General features: G+C 38.0%; 2 protein-coding genes and 1 long non-coding RNA gene across 6 annotated transcripts in view; 2 read left to right on the forward strand and 1 right to left on the reverse strand.

The window, feature by feature from the left end:
• Positions 1 to 1,023, reverse strand: part of impdh1b (IMP (inosine 5'-monophosphate) dehydrogenase 1b) — a 23,270-nt gene extending 22,247 nt beyond the window's left edge. For 2 of the 4 annotated variants that reach the window (XM_014004190.1, XM_014004189.1), the window contains exon 1: positions 481 to 675. Coding sequence is in view for 1 of the 4 variants with exons in the window: in XM_014004193.1 (XP_013859647.1) it covers positions 481 to 935 (455 nt within the window). In the remaining 3 variants the exon portion in view is untranslated. Of the gene's footprint in view, positions 1 to 480 lie in introns of all 4 variants that reach the window. The other 2 variants (XM_014004191.1, XM_014004193.1) reach the window with 2 other exon arrangements.
• An 8,576-nt stretch (positions 1,024 to 9,599) lies between these two features.
• Positions 9,600 to 11,438, forward strand: LOC106514694 (uncharacterized). The gene is made up of 2 exons (XR_001309914.1): positions 9,600 to 9,760; positions 10,613 to 11,438. It is a non-coding gene; the product is annotated as an uncharacterized LOC106514694 (long non-coding RNA).
• A 1,111-nt stretch (positions 11,439 to 12,549) lies between these two features.
• The window catches only part of si:dkey-159a18.1 (sortilin), a 12,917-nt gene continuing 6,860 nt past the window's right edge, over positions 12,550 to 18,606 (forward strand). Inside the window, exons 1-10 of the mRNA XM_014004195.1 lie at positions 12,550 to 13,064; positions 14,273 to 14,335; positions 14,492 to 14,568; positions 14,656 to 14,752; positions 16,707 to 16,874; positions 16,985 to 17,058; positions 17,242 to 17,288; positions 17,396 to 17,532; positions 17,632 to 17,715; positions 18,027 to 18,087. Coding sequence (XP_013859649.1) covers positions 12,819 to 13,064; positions 14,273 to 14,335; positions 14,492 to 14,568; positions 14,656 to 14,752; positions 16,707 to 16,874; positions 16,985 to 17,058; positions 17,242 to 17,288; positions 17,396 to 17,532; positions 17,632 to 17,715; positions 18,027 to 18,087 — 1,054 coding nt within the window. The 5' untranslated portion in view covers positions 12,550 to 12,818. The remainder of the gene's footprint in view (positions 13,065 to 14,272; positions 14,336 to 14,491; positions 14,569 to 14,655; positions 14,753 to 16,706; positions 16,875 to 16,984; positions 17,059 to 17,241; positions 17,289 to 17,395; positions 17,533 to 17,631; positions 17,716 to 18,026; positions 18,088 to 18,606) is intronic.

Genomic DNA, 18,606 nt, shown 5'->3' on the forward strand with positions numbered 1-18,606 from the left:
AATATATATATATATATATATTTGCTATCTTTAAATTTTAGCTACTATTATACCTTTAGCTTATATTTGTATGAAACATTATTTTTTATTTGTAGCTTTTTTGCTACCCTTTTACTGCTTTTAGCTTTTAGTTAGTCTTTTGCTACTTTAGTTGTTGGCTACTAAACTTTTGTTGCTTTTAACATTTAGCTAATTTGGACTATTTTTTAGCATTTCTGCAGCTTTCCACTTCTTTTAATTTTTAAATATTATTTCCCCTTTTTTAGCTACTGTTAGCATTTTCACACAAAAAGCTGTTTGTCTAATTTCCATGTGTGACTTTAGTTGATGAAAGCATGAGTTAAAACTGGATCACGTTTAGATTTTGACTCTAAGAAGAACATTTTAAATCGTATTCTTGTATTTTCATGACCAGGATTCAAATAATTATTTAGATTTAGTAAATACGGACATCTTTCAGCCCAATGAATGTTTACTCACTTTTCTGAGCGAAATCCTGCTTGAATCCTTGTGGCGTTGTATCTCTGAGCTGCAGTTTTGTGTCCATAAACATGTAAGACATGTCTAAAGTAATGCTCCTCTTCCCTGGGCGAGACGTTTGATGGCTGGGTGTCCCTGCTGTGGTCCACCTGCAGGCTCTCCCTTCCTCCGTCCCCGAAGTGCTCGCTTGTGAACCTTTCCATCATCTGCCCAAGGTCACACTGATTCCAGAGGGGCCCTCGGCCTTGTTGTGCAGCCAAGTTGTAACAACAGTTTGGGCTGAATTTAGAAAACAGGAAAAGATATCCAGCAGCTGGAAGATTATGTTTGAGGAGGAAAAACTGCTGCGGCTGAATTCCTGACATCCATAGTCCAAGTTTAGCAAGAGTGTTCAAAATGTGCAAAATTTTTAAATTGGTTTTGAAATATTCACATGAAAAAATAAATCTCAGCATCCAATTGGTTCACTCTAATGCTCTTTTCCAAACTACATGTGGAAGTGCAGAAAGTGGAGACAGGACCTGCGTCAAGCTGCACCTGCTTGGAGAAAGCCACCTCTGGGTGTGTCAACAGAGGGCGTCACCTAGGAGACTCTCCCTCTGAGAGGGTGTCGCTGTGGTAATGATGCCAGCGCCGGAGCGTTTGTCGTGTTGGCGGGCCGGCGTCTCGGTAAATCTCTTTTAACTTCTGCCTCTGCGTGGGACGAGGCGGCCATCGCCCCGAGTGTGAGCGGAAAGRAGCGAGTGGAGGCTGAAGCCCTTCCCACGCCCGTGTCCCCAGCTCTGTATGGGCTAATCCTGCTTTCTATCAGCGGCACCGCGTCTTTTTCACAAAGAGGATTTCAGCATTTGAATGAGCAGCACTAGAGAGAGCTTTAGAAGAAGCAGCTCTTCTGCTCTCCCATGTCTGTTAGCAAAATATCCCATGAACCACTGCACCGATTTCCATGAAATTTACAGGAAGTACTCCTTGGATAAACATCTATAACTGATAAGCAACCAAGTGTCAAATTTAAGGCCCATGGGTCAAATGTGGCCCGCCATGGCATTTTATGTGGCCCGTGAGAGCTTCAGAGATGTATTRATGTCTTAAAATAAGCATATGCTGCTTTAAAGCCAGCATTAACCATAAACTACATCTCCCATAATGCATGTCGCATCCCACCACTAAATGTAGGAAAAAGTGGACAAATTTATGGTGAAATCTGACGCGTAAAATCTCAATTTTGCTGCATTTTCACCAGCTACTTTTGCTGTGGCCCATTTGTACTGGGAAGTGGGGTTTTCCCCACTTATAAGTTGTAACTCCAATCTAGAACACCCCTCCAGTGGGAAATCCCTGTCAGAAAGTGGGAAAGTTCAAAATTCAAGATGGCCGCTACTCACAACTCAACAATGAGTAAAACTTTTTACTTTTACCAGTATTTTTGTATTATTTATGTCGCATTTAGTCAGTCGTACACGTAGTACTTTTCATTGTTTATCAGAAGACGTGTTAAAATGTTTCAATGCAGGAAATACCACATAGAGCTCAGTTATTGTTAAGTCAGAGGGTGGTGATGTGAAGTATAGTTTTTAATAACTGAACTGGTTTGAAACATTTTAAAAAGGTTGTTTTTTGTTCTGGTGTCAAAATTTTTTAAATTAAACAACCTGAAGTCTGATCCCTGGCTGTGACGTTATTTCTTTAATTTAAGAAAATAAATGCATGCACAAGGTTCGGGTGCAAATTTTTTACAAACTCAGCTCTGGGAACAAAACCAGTAAGATCACAAAGGCCTGAGCCTAGCTTTCCTTGAAGAAATGCATGACCTTTCAAGCAGGAATTTTGGATGAAAATCATCTTAACTTAATGTTGAAGTTTAAGTGTTATAGTCTCACTCAAACAATATGTGTTTTGAATGACTCTCAGCTAGTACCTCACCAAGTTTTTGCTCAATATCATGAAAACTGTTTAAGCTGGAGACATTTCTGTGTTTGCTAATGTTTGTTAGCTGTGGTGGGCATATCCAATTGGACTGGCTCCAAATCTTAATCAGCTGTAGCTGTATATCTAAGGATTTTTTCTTAAAAGTTTTAGTAAAATCACTTCATTAGTTAATGAGATATTTTGCTAACAGACGGACACAATTTACTTAAATTAGTTAAAGGCAATGAAGTTGTGTTTTGGAAAGTTATTTGGCCATAGCAGCCACCTTGGAACAGGGTCTAATTCAGGAGTGTCAAACTCATTTTTAACTACAGGTTATTTCTTGCATAAAATAAGCTTTTAACCTAATAAAGATCAGGTTCAGGTGACAGACAGAGCGAGTGAGACAGCTGGTGAAACGTTAAAATGGAAAATCCTCTTAGCCCGTCCTCGAGACGCCGGTAAACTCACAGAAACCCCTCACCCACGAGGAAGCACACAGACTTCATTTCTCCCAATCTGTGACATTTTAAGGGTTAGTGTCACATGCAGGACGTSTGCACGAGTCCCCCCGCTTCATTCAGTTATCATAATGAAAGTCATGTGCACAGCGTGGACAGTCACTAACTAGTTGAGACTAATCAGAGTCATAAGTTTGAACAAAAAATGAACTATTCTCGTGTGTGACCCTGACTGATTTCATAATTAAACATGTTAAGAGCCCGAGAACATTAATAAATCTATCATTTACTGCTTCTCTTTGGCCCTCAGCTGTTGCATTGTTTTAGGAAATTTCACTTTCATTTTAATTTCTGAGTTTTGCTTCCTTTAAATCAATGGATTTTTCTATGCAGAAACAGGAAACACAACTTCATGCACCTTTGTTGTTCTCCTGATGTGATTTAGCTGCATTAAAAATTTCAAACATCATTCATTTTAATGTATTTATTGAACTTTTTATCTTGTAAAATATCGAGATTGAAGATTGCTAGTTTTTAATGGAATTTCTAATTGTTGAACACTGCCATCTAGTGGAWATTTTATTTATTGCACTAAATAATCACATTCCCTGATTCAGATTCTTGAGCAGTTTTTTTGTTTTTTACAAATAATTCCTCAGATTTAGGACCCAGTACTTTCAGTTTTTGTTGTTTCCCACCGTTAGTTGTGACATTTTAATCCAATAACTAAAACTATCTAGTGACAGTGAATTTTTCTGTCTTTACCAAGTATGCTTAGCTGTGGCGACTATTTTCATATAAGTTAAATTTTAAAAGATTATCAGTTTTAGCTGATTACTTTCTGAGCATTTCAATAAACTCTGTCCAAGATGGGCAACAATGTTTGAAAGCATTAATAACAAGGATTAGAACTGATTAAAGGAACAATATTAACAATATATTCACATTAACAAGAGTTCAAAAGAATGTCCCAACACAGACGAGCTACCTCTAATGGCCAGAACTCTGCAGTTTTCACTCATTTACAGGCCAGCGGTCACTCTTTCAGAGATGAGGATGTTCTCATTCTTGATAGAGAGGAACGTTGGTTTGAGAGAGGAGTAAAAGAAGCCATTTTTGTGAAGAAAGACCGTCCATCATTAAACAGAGGTGGAGGCCTCCGTTTTCAGTTGTCCCCCTCGTACAGCGCTGCTATTGCCAGTATCACTCCACCCCTGTTAACAATAGGTGTTAATTAGGTGCCAACGATGGTCATGTGATGTGAGTATCAGTCACATGGAGGCAGGGTTTAAAAGCCTGAATTTTGCCTGAAACTCTCAGACTGAAGAAGTCTCTTGGAGGAGAGACGAAACGTTTCATTAGAGAAGAACCCGTCCAGAGGACCTATACAATTTTTTTTCTTTTTGATTAACAAGAGAATAAAATGCTGAACTTTACAAAAAAATCTATTACTTTTATCTCAAAGAATATAAACTGTTCTGAGTGTAGACACTGCAATGAAAACCAGACAGAAGCCTGTGTGTTGGTGTAATTTGAACTCCTTTTGAATAAACTGGAATAGTTTCTGGGAAATGCAGAGAGTTAGTTCCAAAAACTAAACCGAGGACTAAAGTGACTCAGATCACCACGCTGGGTTAAGTTGGCCTTTTTGCAGCGAGACGTCAGTGGGGAGAAACAAAAGTGTGCTCCACTGCTTACTGCACCTCTTGACTTCCAATCTTATCCAGATGTTTGGAGAACCACGCAGCTGAGAGWCACAAACAACGAGAAAAGAGGGAATATTTCAAACTGCTTCAGACCTTTCTTTTCTTCTCACAGTCTGTAAAACGTCGTTGCGCAACTCTGGGTTTTTTGCAAACAGGAAATCATACGATGTGAATCACACTCTTRATAATAAAAGAGAAGCTTGTAAGTGGCGGCTTCACCTCACAAAGCAACACTTACATCTGAACTGTAGAGCAAGCATATCAAAGAAGAAACAGATGCCAGCCCGTTGAGGAATGCTGACTCAGCTGTTTTCCTTCTTTCTTTCCTTTTTTTCTCCTTACGGTTTTTGAAAATCTGCTCACTTCTGCACGAGTTTGTAGGAGGCAGATTTTGGGGTCAATTATTCACTGGAGGATATCTTGATTTGACGTGTTTGTCTCATCTGTTTAAAGTGCTGTGGTTTACTTTGGCCTGATTTTTCTCCAACAACTGGAAGCTGTTTTCTCTTTTCTTTTTTTTCCTTTTTTTTTTATTACTAGTCTCAGAATGGCCATTTGGAGACTCAAGTTGTGGTGTTTGTTGTTTCATTAATTATTTATTTACTTATTATTTTTATTTTAACCAGCTGTATTGACACTAAGCAAGAAATTCTCCTGTTTTATTTTTTTATATCATTTCCCCATTTTAAGGTGTAAGTTAAAGGGTTATTAAAATGCGGAAAGATAAATATGTTCAAAATAAACATATTTATTAACAGCACCTACAGTATCTGAAGCAGTTTGCTAACTTTTTTTTTTTTGCTTGTGCTTTTTTCGAGCAAAGGGTTTATGTTCCCAAAAGACAGGGTCAATTCTAAAATAGGCAGCAACTTCTTTTTTTTTCCTTTTCACATTAAAATATTGTTTGTAGTGATCATTTTATGGTCACATGGGGAAATTGTAATGGAAAGATCCTTACAGACCTGTTGTTTAGATCAGATTATAAGACATTGATTTGACTTGATGAAATCAACTTTATCTGTTTCAGTCTGCTCTTCTGGTTATCATAAGATAGAGATGTTTTAGGACCAGGACAAGATCTGCTAGGATAATCACTCCCGTCATTGTAATTCATCTGTCATTTTTCTTTTTTCTTTTCTTTTTAGCCTAGGCAGCTGGGAGTGATATCATGATCTGATCTGGTTTAGTTTTGGTCAGACTTTTGTTTCTTGGAGATTTCAACAATGTTTTGTTCATTTAGCTAATTTTATCATCTAGATTCAAGAGTCAATCATACACAGATGAAACATGTTTCCCCGAGCAATGAAATTCTTACTTTGCCGACCACAGTGAACACCAAGAGACAACCAGACGAAAAAGAACAAGCACAAGGATGCTAAGAAGTATTAAGGGATAAAGGATAAAAGTAAGGAGACTAAACTAGAGATAATAACATCAAGAAAGGGAACAACACAATCAGTGTTTAACGTGTCAACTTGTTTCAAGTGTATAGCTACCCTTTTACTATGTTTATCTTTTAACTTTTCGACTTCTCGAAATCTGCAGTTCTTTTGTCTTATTTAGCTGTAATGGTTTTTTTTTTTTTACTGTTAGCTTCTATCTACATTTTGGCTATGTTTAGCTGTTTGTTACCACTACCATTTTGCTTTTAGCTAGACTTTTGCTACTTTTAACTATTAGCTGAGTTTTTGAGATTCTAGCTAATAATTTGCTACTTTTAGCGTTTAGACAGACTTTTGGTACTTAGACTTTTTAGTTAATTTATTTTTGCTACTTTTAGCATTTTAGCCTTTTGATAATGTATAACCTTTTGCTACTTTTATTGTTTACCTAGAGCAGGAGTGTCAAACTCATTTTCACTGAGGGCCACATGAGCGTTATGGAGGCCCTCGAAGGGCCACTTGTAATGAACTTTGATGTTTCATGTTTAACTTTGACTAAACAGTGTTTTAACACGTCCTCTTTTAAACACTGATAGGAACAGAGGAGCCCAAAGTGGGGCCCGCGGGCCAAATTTGGCCCACCAAGCCATTTGATTTGGCCCACCAGCAGTTGACATTGTTACTAGGTTGTAACCTGTCGTCCTATGTAGAAAAAGTTTTTCCACTTTGTCATTTCATCCATTGGCTCATTGACTATAAGGGGCTGTGGTACAGATAGTCTTCACTCATGGTTCTGACTTTATCTTTGATATATTAAGATTAAATATGAAATGTGAAATACAAGTACAAAGGAGCATATAGATTATATTTAACCCCACATGTAGATTTGCACACTTTATAAGGCCAGAAAAACTCATATTTTATCAATTTATGAAATTTCCCATGAGCCTACTTGAGGATATGGCAGACTTTCTCCAAGTACCCAGACTAAAACAAAAGCAGGCCACCACACTGGCTGCTAGCTTAATCGTTACAAAATAAAGGACTTTACTAAAATAGTATTTGTATTTCATATATTATATTACTGCATTTGGCCCGCAGCCTCGGATAGATTCTCATTTTGACCCTCTTGGGGAAAATGTTTGGGCGGCCCTGGTTAAGAACTAAGTGTACCACTGACTAAATCGGTAATAAATACAGAAATATTATTAAAATTAAAACAAAAAAAACTTTTTACTCACTGATGAGTTTCTAGTGAGTTGCTGCATTATGGCAGATTTAGTTTATGTTTGATGCTGACTTTAAGCAGCTTATTTTCAGACATTAGTACTGTGCTATCCAACTAAATTGCTCAGTTACTTCAAGCCAACAGCTCAGGGACAGGAATTTATTTTTATTCCAAGCCCACGGAAGCAGGGTAATTTATTTTTACTAAATTAATTTTGTTGCATTTAACCATAAATTTAACCTCTACCATTGATATAAGAAACAAATTTCATGTTAAGTATAAAAAAATGGGGGGGCGGTGGAGGGGACCCCCCCCCCCCCCAGGCCTTGTGTTTGACACATGTGACCAAGAGTTTTTCTGCTTGTACATTTTTGCTACCACTTCAACTTAGCAAATGTTAGATTGAAGCTATAGGCCTACCTTTTGGCTATAGCTTTTAGCTATTATTTTGCCACTTTTAACTAGAAAAAATGCTACAATAGCTTATAGTTGGGCTTGTCCATCTTTTAGCTATAGTGTTTTGCTAGCTCTTTTTAACTATCCTGCTTATTTTTAGCTTTCGGCTTCTTCAGCATTCAGCTCTCAGCCATCATCACACTGAATTTTCACAGAAAATGCAGTTTGCTTGTTAGACTGGCTGAACTGAAAGGAAAGTTTTAGGAAATTTCCTCTTTAGCATTCGAACATATCGGAATAAGAGCGATTTGAACGTGATAAAAACTTGTTTGAACTTGTCCGTTAAAGACTGGGTGTCTGAGAGCAAGCGTGCTGAAAATCTCCACCATTCTTTAGCTGCAAGTCAGACTCTTACAGCTGTTGCTTTAAATGTCATACTTCTAATGAGGAAGTGAGACCATGTTTTTTGGTTTGTTCTCATTTCACTATGAATCACTCTTACTGATAAACAATAAAACCGTTACACTCCCAGACGTTGATTTCCTTCTACTTGATTTTTTTAAAGCCTTTTAAGGAGCAGCTGTTGTTACGTTGTAGCTCACCACCATCAGTGGTGAATGTCCATATTAATGAGTGAATGATTGAAGTGTAAAGTGCTACGTTCCGGCTATTTACCATTTAAAGGAAATATGTCAGGAAGGCTTAAGGACTGTGGAAAACACATGGTTCAGCATCTTCCAACCCACATCTCCATATGTTCCTAATTAGTTTCAATTTGTTGACATTACATTTTATTAGACTGCAACAGTAATAAAATGTTTCTTGTAACAGTATTTCCCCCAAACCTAAAATCAAACCCTTAAATGTCAACTGAACAACTTCATTAGTGTATTTTACGTAGCGATGTGTGTGTGCTTGTTGGAAGAGCTGTCTGGACAAGTTGTTTCATATCTGACTCTTTATGGGCAACAAGGTGTGTTTGCCAAATGCTATAAAAGATCAACATCCTGTAAAACCTTTTTTTAAAATGCTACCAAGTTATTTGTTTATTTTAAAATTAATAAATTCATCTTTTTGAATGAGTCATTTGGATCCAGGAAACTTCAACAGTTAGCAAGAAAATTTCTTTTTTCTTTCTTTCTTTCTTTTTGGATTAAAGTTCTTAAAGATTCAGACATAAAACACTATTCTAGAACCAACAATAAATAATCCATATATATTTCTTGACACTTTCCCTTTTATGGAAGCCCATTTCCGCCACCCTGATAAAAAATAAATAAAACTTGTATCTCATAATAGTGACTTAGCTATCTAAGATAGTATCTCATAATTATGAGATAGCTAATTCATAATTATGAGATGGCTAAGTCATAATTATGAGATTGCTAAGTCATAATTATGAGATACTATCTCATAATTATGACTTAGCTATCTCATATGAGATAGCTAAGTCATAATTTTGAGATAGTATCTCATAATTACGACTTAGCTATCTCATTATTATGAGATACTATCTCATAATTATGACTTAGCTATCTCATAGCTAAGTCATAATTATGAGATAGTATCTCATAATTATGACTTAGCTATCTCATAATAATGACTTAGCTATCTAAGATAGTATCTCATAATTATGAGATAGCTAATTCATAATTATGAGATGGCTAAGTCATAATTATGAGATACTATCTCATAATTATGACTTAGCTATCTCATATGAGATAGCTAAGTCATAATTATGAGATACAAGTTTTATTTTTATCAGGGTGGYGGAAATGGGCTTCCATACCCTTTTAACTTAAAGCACACAGTGCAGAAGCTTGAACTAAATTGGTTTAAAACTTTTGCACTTAGCCTACTAATTTAAACCATTATGAAAGTAGCCTACTTGACATGACTGATTAGTGATTTGAGTGTACTAAAAGCCTTTGGAATCAAGTGACTTGAACATGTCGACCCACCTTTTAGAAACCCCGTTGGAAACCCCCCCCCTCTCCGAGACCGGAAGTGGGTCAGAGTCATATGAAACAGCGGCGGGGACACGCAGACTAGTCGCGCGCTGAGTAGTGGAGGAGGCAGGACTGTGTGGAACGCGAGCTGCTGTTCCCGTCTTTGTTTTCACTCACGCCGCTTCTGAACCGAGTCAAGAAAGCGTCGAAATCCAGAATTTAGTTGAGCCTTTCGTTTTGCGAGTGTTTGGTAAGGAAAATATATTTATACAGTTTATATGCTCACGTTGTCTTTGTGCTCTTCCGTTCTGTCACTCCTAACTTTTGGAACTGGGATTCAGATTTATCCTTCAAGCACCTTGTCGATGCTCCGAAGCGGTTCTCTTTATACACGCTTTAAGCTCATTTTAGCTCGACTTTGAACGAAATAATCATATAATGTCACGCGCGTTAGCAAAACATAGCAATATGTAAAGTGAGTAGTGTTTTTTCCGACGGTTCTTGAACTCATCACGTATAGGCTTTTTTTTTTTTAGCTTATCTTGCTAAATAAGGCATATTATTTTTATCTTTAACATAAGATTATTGTGTGTTTTGCTCGTGTCTTGGCGTGTGTACGTGTTTGTTTGTCTGTTAGCAAAATATCTCATCGATTACATGATGGATATTAAGGATATTCTCAGAAAGGAATCATTGGATGTACATTTACAACTAAATAACATTTGTTGTTGATCCAGTTACGCGTTAGCTAACTAAATGTAAAATAATAATACTACTAATAATAATAATAATAATAATAATAATAATAAAGGCTATAATTCACTCAATTTTACAAATAGTGCGCAGAAATTTGGTGTGGTAGTAGCTTAGCGTAATCCCTTTATATTTAGCAAAATATCATGATTAGATTAAGGCAAAACTCTCAGAACTAATCATTAAATGGACATCTACGTCTCAGTCCAGTTCAAGATGACACTTCATAAAACACAAAAAGCCTGTAACTTTGCTCGTTTTACATGTCGTGAGCCAAACTTTGGTGCCGTGTTGGAATGTGATGCAATGTGGTGATTTTTATTTAATTTWATTTTATTTCTTGTTTCAGGCTGATGAGGTCTATGGGCATCATCATGGTCCCTGCAGCAGTTCTGAAGCTGTACGCCATCGGAACGCTACTTTCTGTCATCGCAGTCCTGTTTGAGCTAGGGAACTCCGTGGGTGGGCTCATGTACTCCCCGGACTACCGCTACATCAGTGAACCGAACCATCAGACGCACGGGGAGCTCCACTCCTGCRAGCACCTGCAGCGACGGTCTGTAAATAAAAACGTCGGCTCCTGAGGGACTGGTCAAAGCTGAACTTAAAAGGATTGCCGGGAAAAGAACGGGACCCTCGACAGGAAACTGTTGCAGCTAATCTGTTTCAGAGGAACTACGTGTAATCGAATGTTACAGCACTACTGAAGAATTTGCACTAAATGGGTTCCTGAATGAAAGGACGGATCAGAAAAAGAACAGTTACTTTTGGCTTTCCGAGTCCACTCGATGGACCGGTCCTGACAAATCAGAGCCATATGGAAAGATAAGGAGAATCTGGGTGTGCAACAGCAGCTACAAATGACATGTAATGGCTTTAATTATTTGTGATGAAAGGAATGTAGTTCAAAGGAATGACGGAAAGCTGGACGACGGTGTTTAATAGAACCTTTTGATTTGTTGCCCAGCCTTTCCCACCTACGCCAGACATGTAAAGAAATGAGTACTTAGAATAATAAAACTTGTGTAGTGTGTCATCGCTTGCTAAACTTCTGACACAACTCTTGACATCTCAGCTGATTTTATGCCAAACTTTAGCTTTACTTTGGAATAAAAAAAGAAATGGTATCTGTCGCCAAGTGTTTTCCTTTTCAAAATAAATGTGTTTTAACTGGACTCTTTTTGAAAGCGTTTATTTAATTTAACTTTAATTACTCTTTAATATATATTTTTAATGTTCCATGGAGCCACAGCTTTTGGTTTTGAAGTTCTTCGTAAATAAGCTGAATCATCATTTCACCACAGGGCTGATAGTTGATGATACATTGTAGGCTGAGGTGAGTCATGGGGCTTTGTATGCTCTGACATTTTTTTATCAGGAACTCATTAACTCAGTTTCAGCAGATTAATTCCTTGACATGTTCCTTGGRGACATCTGATGGCAAACAAGAAAACCAGGAAAAGGATTCTATTTTCGGGACATTCTGAAAGTGAATTCTTTGCCGACCACATCTTTTAAATCTAAATGTAACATTCATGCCAAATATGATTGTATTTAAACTTCTGTCGCTGGTTGATGAAGCAATAAAAGAGCTCAGTTCATGAGATTGAAGGCAGATTTCGCAATTTGTTGGCGTCACGGTGCCAAATGCGTAAATCACTTTTACCTCTGAATCCTTATTTACAAAATCAGACGTCAGTCTTTCAGTTTGCTCTGCCTTACCTTGGACTCATCCCTCAGAAAAAGAAAATAAAATACTTCCAAATAAACTCACATCTTACGCAACATGTCAAATGTAAATACTTCCAAATAATCTCACATCTTACGCAACATGTCAAATGTAAACTATCCGCGCCAAACGTTCGGATAATTTCTTTTGGAAGGAAGTTGAAGTTTTACCTAATGCGTCAGCTAAAGCCAAACCCGTTATATTTTGCCAGTAGCACCGCTGTCATGTTTCCTGTAAGTTAATTGCTTTAAAAAACACTCTTAGCTGTTTATGTTCCAGCTTTCAAGTCACTCAGAACTGCTGAAACAYGCGTAAAAGCGCGTGCGTAAAAGTCTCCCGAGGCACTTTGGCACACCCAGATGGAGTTGGAAGACATGAGTTCGCACCAGTCTTTCTTTTTTATTATTACTATACAAATTTTCTACATCTATTATAATAAATTTAAAACTGGTAAAAGTGAGAAGATATTTTAGGCTTTTTTTTTTTGTGCTTTTTGGGTAATTTTGCGCAAAGACGCCTAATAATTAAATGTTTTAAAAAAGAACATCTCCTCTTTCCTTTTTTTTCTTGTCCTAAAATATGGTTTCCCATATCTTGCTGAAGTGTTAATCCACCCCGCAGGTCACATGGATGCGGGCCAGCGCACCTGCAGACAGTGGACGCGCCACTTAACGCAGCACTTTTTTATGTTAATGACCCGTCCGAGGACTTTCCCATACTCCACTCTTACCTTCAGGACGCAACACTTTTTTTTTAAATAGCAGAATCACACATCAGTCTCTGGAAGTCCTTTGAATTTCCCTGCTGGTGGGGGTCTTTTGATAGGATGTGGAAAACTGGGGTGTTCATTGGCGCGTGCGTTCTGCTCCTTTTCCTCCATCTGGGCGCAGAGAGCAGGMGCTCACGGGGGAAGTCGGTGACTTTCCATCGGAGTCGGAGCAAAGCGCGCCCCAGGAGGGAGAGCAGCAGCTCCTCCGACACTTGGAAACCTTCTCACGGTCCTGCCTTCAACTCCTGTCGGATCCCACTCACCACGGCCGAGCACGAGGTTCTGGATGACAACACACACGAGGTGAAGTGAATCAGACTCATAATGTGTGTCTGTTATTCTGCATCAAAAGAGCCACCTGTTCACAAGTAATCAACTATTTGAGAGTGAGCAATAGAATTCTACACATTAAACTATAATCTGGGGGGATTAGAATTATGACTATTTCTCAACCACTTATAGACAATTACCTAATTTTATCAACGAYCTGACAGAGTGTAAAAGATAAAATGCAATGACTTTTTCAAATCTAAAAAAAAAATCAGTTTTTCATTCACAATGGAACAAACATAACCTAATAAATTTGATTTTTTTTTTAATTAACGTTATTTTGAAAGTGATGGCAAAATAAAAGCTAAAATAAAAGTTGGAAGCCATGAAGCATCCCCTTTTAAAACAACAATCGGCAAACATTTAGGACCTGAGAAGAACAGGTGTTCACCTTCTTCGCTGAAAGGCAGCACGCGTTGTTTTAAAACCTGCATGCGTTTCTGCATTGACTCTGCATGCCATAAGCACTAATGCACACCCATACCATCAAAGAGGCAGGCTTTTGATTACAGGTTTAATGATGGTGTCATTTCCCCAAAAAAAAAAAAAAAAAAAAAAAAAAAAAAAAAAAAAAACCATCAGATTTTGATTTCTGTCCACAGGACAGTTTTTCCTTTTGCCTCGGTCCATTTTACAGCTTCCTGTTTGCATGGTAGAGCTTTAACCGGTGTTTGATGATGAAAGAAAACTGTGGTTACAGACAACGACTTGTGGAAGTGCTCCTGAGCCCATATGTTCAAAACAAAATCAGTCCTGTTTTTAATCCGGTGGCCGCTGAAGAGCCTGAAGCCTGTCTTGTTCTCTGTTAATCAAACTTGTTGCAAAAATGCTCCTCAAGCTGTTTCTTTTTTGTAAAACTTTCAGTTCCTTTTGTTGCTCATGTCCCAGCTCCTTTGAAATGTTGCCTTTTTTTWAACCCAAAAACTGTATTTCTTAGGCTAAATGTTTATAATGTTTACTTGGTTTCATATTGAATAAATTCTGGGATTTGCGAACAGCTTTCTGTTTTTTGTTTACCTTTTACACAACCAACGTTTTTTTGAATTGCAGTCCCAAGCTAACAGTGTTTGGGAATGACTGGAGGTGAAACTAATAGAACAAAAGGAGTTTAACAAAGCTGATTTAGTTTTATTGAATAAGCTCCCTTGTTTGAGCCTCTCCGGTTCTTTTCTTTTCCTTAGACAGGGTTTAACGGTGATGACGGCTCCTATGTGATCCTCACGTGGGTGGGCGACGGCACAGGAGTGAGTATCATGTGTCTCTCATTCTGAAACATGAACATTTCACCTCCACAACATTGTTTCCAAAGAAAAAGGACTCCGGAAACTCCTTTCATAAAAAAAAAAACTATATCAGAAAGAAATATTTTGTTTGACTCCTAAACTAGTTTAATTTCTTAGGTGATTCTGGTGCTATCCACAATCAGCTTTCCTCTTGATTCTTTTCTGGAGGGAGGGTCCTCACGACTTTACAGGAGGTGGGCCACCATCTGACTGGCTGCACATTTACCCAGCACTGTGTAGACTTTTGTTGAAACCCTTCTTTTTTTGTTTCCCCCCATCAGTACGGATTACGGCAAGTCCTTTCATGACATCTCCCAGAGCATCAACCACACCTTCATCAAAGAGGAGTTTGGAGTCAGTGTTGGACCGGGAAGYTCGGTCAGTTGATGCCAGTCTTCATTTTGTTAGTAAATTAGGAGCTGTGCTGACCACTAATTTTGGATTTACGTAACCATGTYATGTTACCTGGTTCCACTTAACTGAGTTGAGTAAATTCAAAGCAATATACCAGTTTTTAACCAAAGAACATGAGTATGTTGCTTTGAATTTACTCAACTTAGTTAAGTGGAACCAGGTAACATAACATGATTAAGTAAATCCAAAATTTCATTTTTAAAGTATGTTTGAAGGAGTCAAACTGGAGATAAGATTTAAGGTGTTGGTGTTGCCTGAGGGTCCTTATTTGGTGCTGCTACACTAAAAAGACTGTTTTCTTGTTGCCTAATCAGCTTTAAAGTAGTTGTAAAGTAACTAAGTWCGAATTTTTGGGTATCTGTACTTTACTTGAGTAATTATTTTTCAGCCTACTTTTTACTTCTACTTCTTACATTTTCACACAATTATCTGTACTTTCTACTCCTTACATTTAAAAAAAAAGGCAGAAAGTCATTAGGTTTTTTTTTTATTTTTGCTCGTTTTCATTCCAGATTGTTATTGAAAAATAAATACTATCCAAATAAATTGTGCCTCCTAGACAGAGTGAATTTAATTGTGGTTGAATGAGAAATATAAATATATAAAATTCTGATACCGCATTAGTTTGTACACAAATAAATCATGTCACACTCCAGCAGGACATAGTCATTAAAATAAAAGTACTGTACTTAAGAAGTATTTGTATTTCATGAATTATATTGCTGCATTTGGTCGCAGCCCTCGGATTGATTTTCATTTTGGGGAAAAGGTTTGTTCAGCCTTGATATACAGCATGTATATAAACTGAAACAGCTGGACTAGTGCATCCTAAATTTAACATAAATTAATTATTTTAATACGATATGGTCATTTATGCATTTTTATGGGAGGTTGCCTCCTAATAAATGTCATTACTAAAATCGAACTGATCATTTTAAATTTTACTTTTAATACTTAAGTACAAAAAATATCAGATACTTTAAGACTTTTACTCAAATAATATTCCTAAAGGAGACTTTAACTTTTACTCAAGTAATGTTTTGGTAAGATATTGCACTTTTACTCAAGTGTCACTTTGTGGTACTTTATAGCTACAACACTGGCTTTAACCATGTCTTCATCACACCATCCAGTCCTCGTGAATCCTTGTGTGAGAACGTCAAGAATCTTAGAAACAAAAACTATTTGTAGACATCGTTTTTTTTTTTGTTTGTTTGTCAGTAGATATCCAGCACCACAGTTTTTATGCTATTTCAACAATTTATATATTAAAACATTCCTTCAGGATATTCCAGCAATGACTTTTGATACTTCAGCATTTTATACTTCTTGAGATATTTAGCTTTTTCAGCCATTTTTTATTAAGTTTTTTTTAAAAAAAGAGACAGCTCAAATATAAATGTCACCATTTGATGCACTCAGATTATATATAGCATTAGCTAATTTGCAACAGCAGTCCCTTGACAAGTTTCAAAATAGACATAATACATCTCCGGCATCCTTAAAAAAACCTTCAAATTGTTCATGAATCTTGTAATTTTTAAATTTTTGTTCTGGTTCTGCTTTACAAAAACTTCTTTGTGCTTATTTCAGCTTCCTTCGGCTTCTGTTTTGCTGATTTGAGCTTTTCTCTGCCTTTTTTAGCCACAATTCTGACCTTTTCTGTGCCAATTTGAACAATTTGTGCTTTCAGCTTCTTTCTGCTAATTTAAGTGTTTTATGCTTCTTTCAGTTGTGTTCTGCTAATTTCAGCTGTTTTTATGTTTTTAGCTACTTTGATTTTTTTCAGCTATTTATTTATGTAGTTTCCCCCTCCAAATCTTTTAGCATTAAGCATTCATCTTCCATTCTTTGCCGAAAAAAAAAGAGCCCATTCTTGTCATCAGACCGCCTGGCTCACGTCTCTTTTCGTTTTTAGGTGATATTAACGGCAGACACGCCCATTTTTGGCAACCCTGGTGGGATCATCTTCACCTCCACAGATGCTGGGGCCACGTTCAGATTCATCCAGCTGCCCTTCCACCTGGCTCAGCCCATCACCTACCACTTCCTCAACCCCGACTACCTGGTGGCCCTCAGCATCGACGTGAGCCCTTGACATTTCTCAGCTCTTAGAGCTCAGCCGCGCGTTCGTAGCTCACACATCAAGGACACACCTTAAAGTCAAAGCAAACGTTGTTGTTTCCTGACTTGCAGGGCAGTCTTTGGCTCTCTCTGGACTTTGGCGCCAAGTGGACAAAAGTTCACGACGGAGTGCATACTTTCTCGTGGTGAGAATAAACAGGAAGTAGAGTCCCGGAGCATGATGAGTGACAGAAGAGGCCTTGTAAAGATATTAGGAAGTATCAGAGTGCTCCAGGGGATAATGAAGAGTGAACTGAAAACAATCTGTRAGAAAAATGTTGGGACATTCTGACTGTGTGTAATGTTTGACACTTCCTGTTTCGTTTTAGGGGGGCGGGCATAAATTTGTTCTTCAGTTGCAGCCTGGTAGATGCAGGTAAGAGACAAGAGTCGCCTTTTTAAAAAAGCTGTAAACACAAGCAAAAACATGATCATCCTCCTTTAAACATGGCCCAGTTTTATGATTAAACGTAATTTTTTTAGTTGAAGCAGAAGAGAGGGGAGACTTAGTGCTGAAGAGGACGAAGGATCTGGGTCAAACCTTCACCATCATTCATGAGGACGTCTTCAGTTTTGGCTACATCGGAGCGTTCCTCTTCTTCTCTGTCATGGAGGACTCGGTAAGAATTGCCCCTAAACATACATGAATGTGCAAATCGATGCCTCATTAGACTCTCTTTAAAATACAGTCCTCTGACGATAAACTGTTTTCCTATTAGAGGTCTCCTCGGGTCATGTACTTCTCATCGGACCAAGGAGATTCGTTCAGTCAGGCCCTTCTGCCTTCTGCTTCCACTGAGCAGGTGAGAACAGCAGCTGTTTCTGCTCTGTTAAAAACAAAAACTGTCCTAAAACGGTTAGTTTGCTTAATGCCTGTTTAAAAAAAAAAAGAAAAGAAAAAGACAAACGAAGGTGTCAACATTTTATTTTCATCACCCAACTGCTCTGATGAAACTCACGTCSTGTTGACATTACAAATAATCTCACGGTTATTAAACCGTGTTTATGCAGGGGATTCAATTAGTCATCCACAAAACAAAAAAAAAAAATCTGCTTGTTCAGTTTGTTTCTCACCCAGATGTGCTTTACTTTCTTTTGTTGTGTGTGTTTGCAGTTTTACTCCATCCTGGACGGGGACGAGGACATGCTCTTCTTGCATGTAGACAACCCAGGAGGTATGGGAGCAAATAGAACCAACACTTAAAATGGGCGTTGTTGATCTCTGACTGAAAGGACGGGACAGTTTATGGCTCTTTCAGCTCTTTTTTTTTAATTATTGTGTGTTGTTGTAATGGAAAACCTTGACAGGAAGCGTCCAACTGGTTCTACAAGTTCTGTGATGCTGACAAATCATCTCCTCAGAGTCTGTGTTCAGTTATCATYGGATCTACTGTCGCGTCACTTTCAGGATTTTGTCACGCCGTTTTACCTCCGGCGGCCTTTCTGCTCTGGTGAAAATGGGGCTTTTGAACTGCAGATGTAAATAGAGGAGACCCAGGGTTAGGTGGGCTTTATCTTTTTTCTTAGCGGCGGGGGAGGGGGATTTAGGTTACGCTGTAAAAGCTGACAGTCTTGTCAGTGGATATGGGCGTGACACGAAGACGTGCACGCTCCCTCAGCTGGGCTCGACCTTCATGCTTTTAGCTGACGTGTGTGTGTGTGTGTGTGTGTGTGTGTGTGTGTGTGTGTGTGTG

Source organism: Austrofundulus limnaeus, unplaced genomic scaffold, assembly GCF_001266775.1.
Source record: "Austrofundulus limnaeus strain Quisiro unplaced genomic scaffold, Austrofundulus_limnaeus-1.0 Scaffold22, whole genome shotgun sequence".
Classification (NCBI taxonomy): Eukaryota; Metazoa; Chordata; class Actinopteri; order Cyprinodontiformes; family Rivulidae; genus Austrofundulus; species Austrofundulus limnaeus.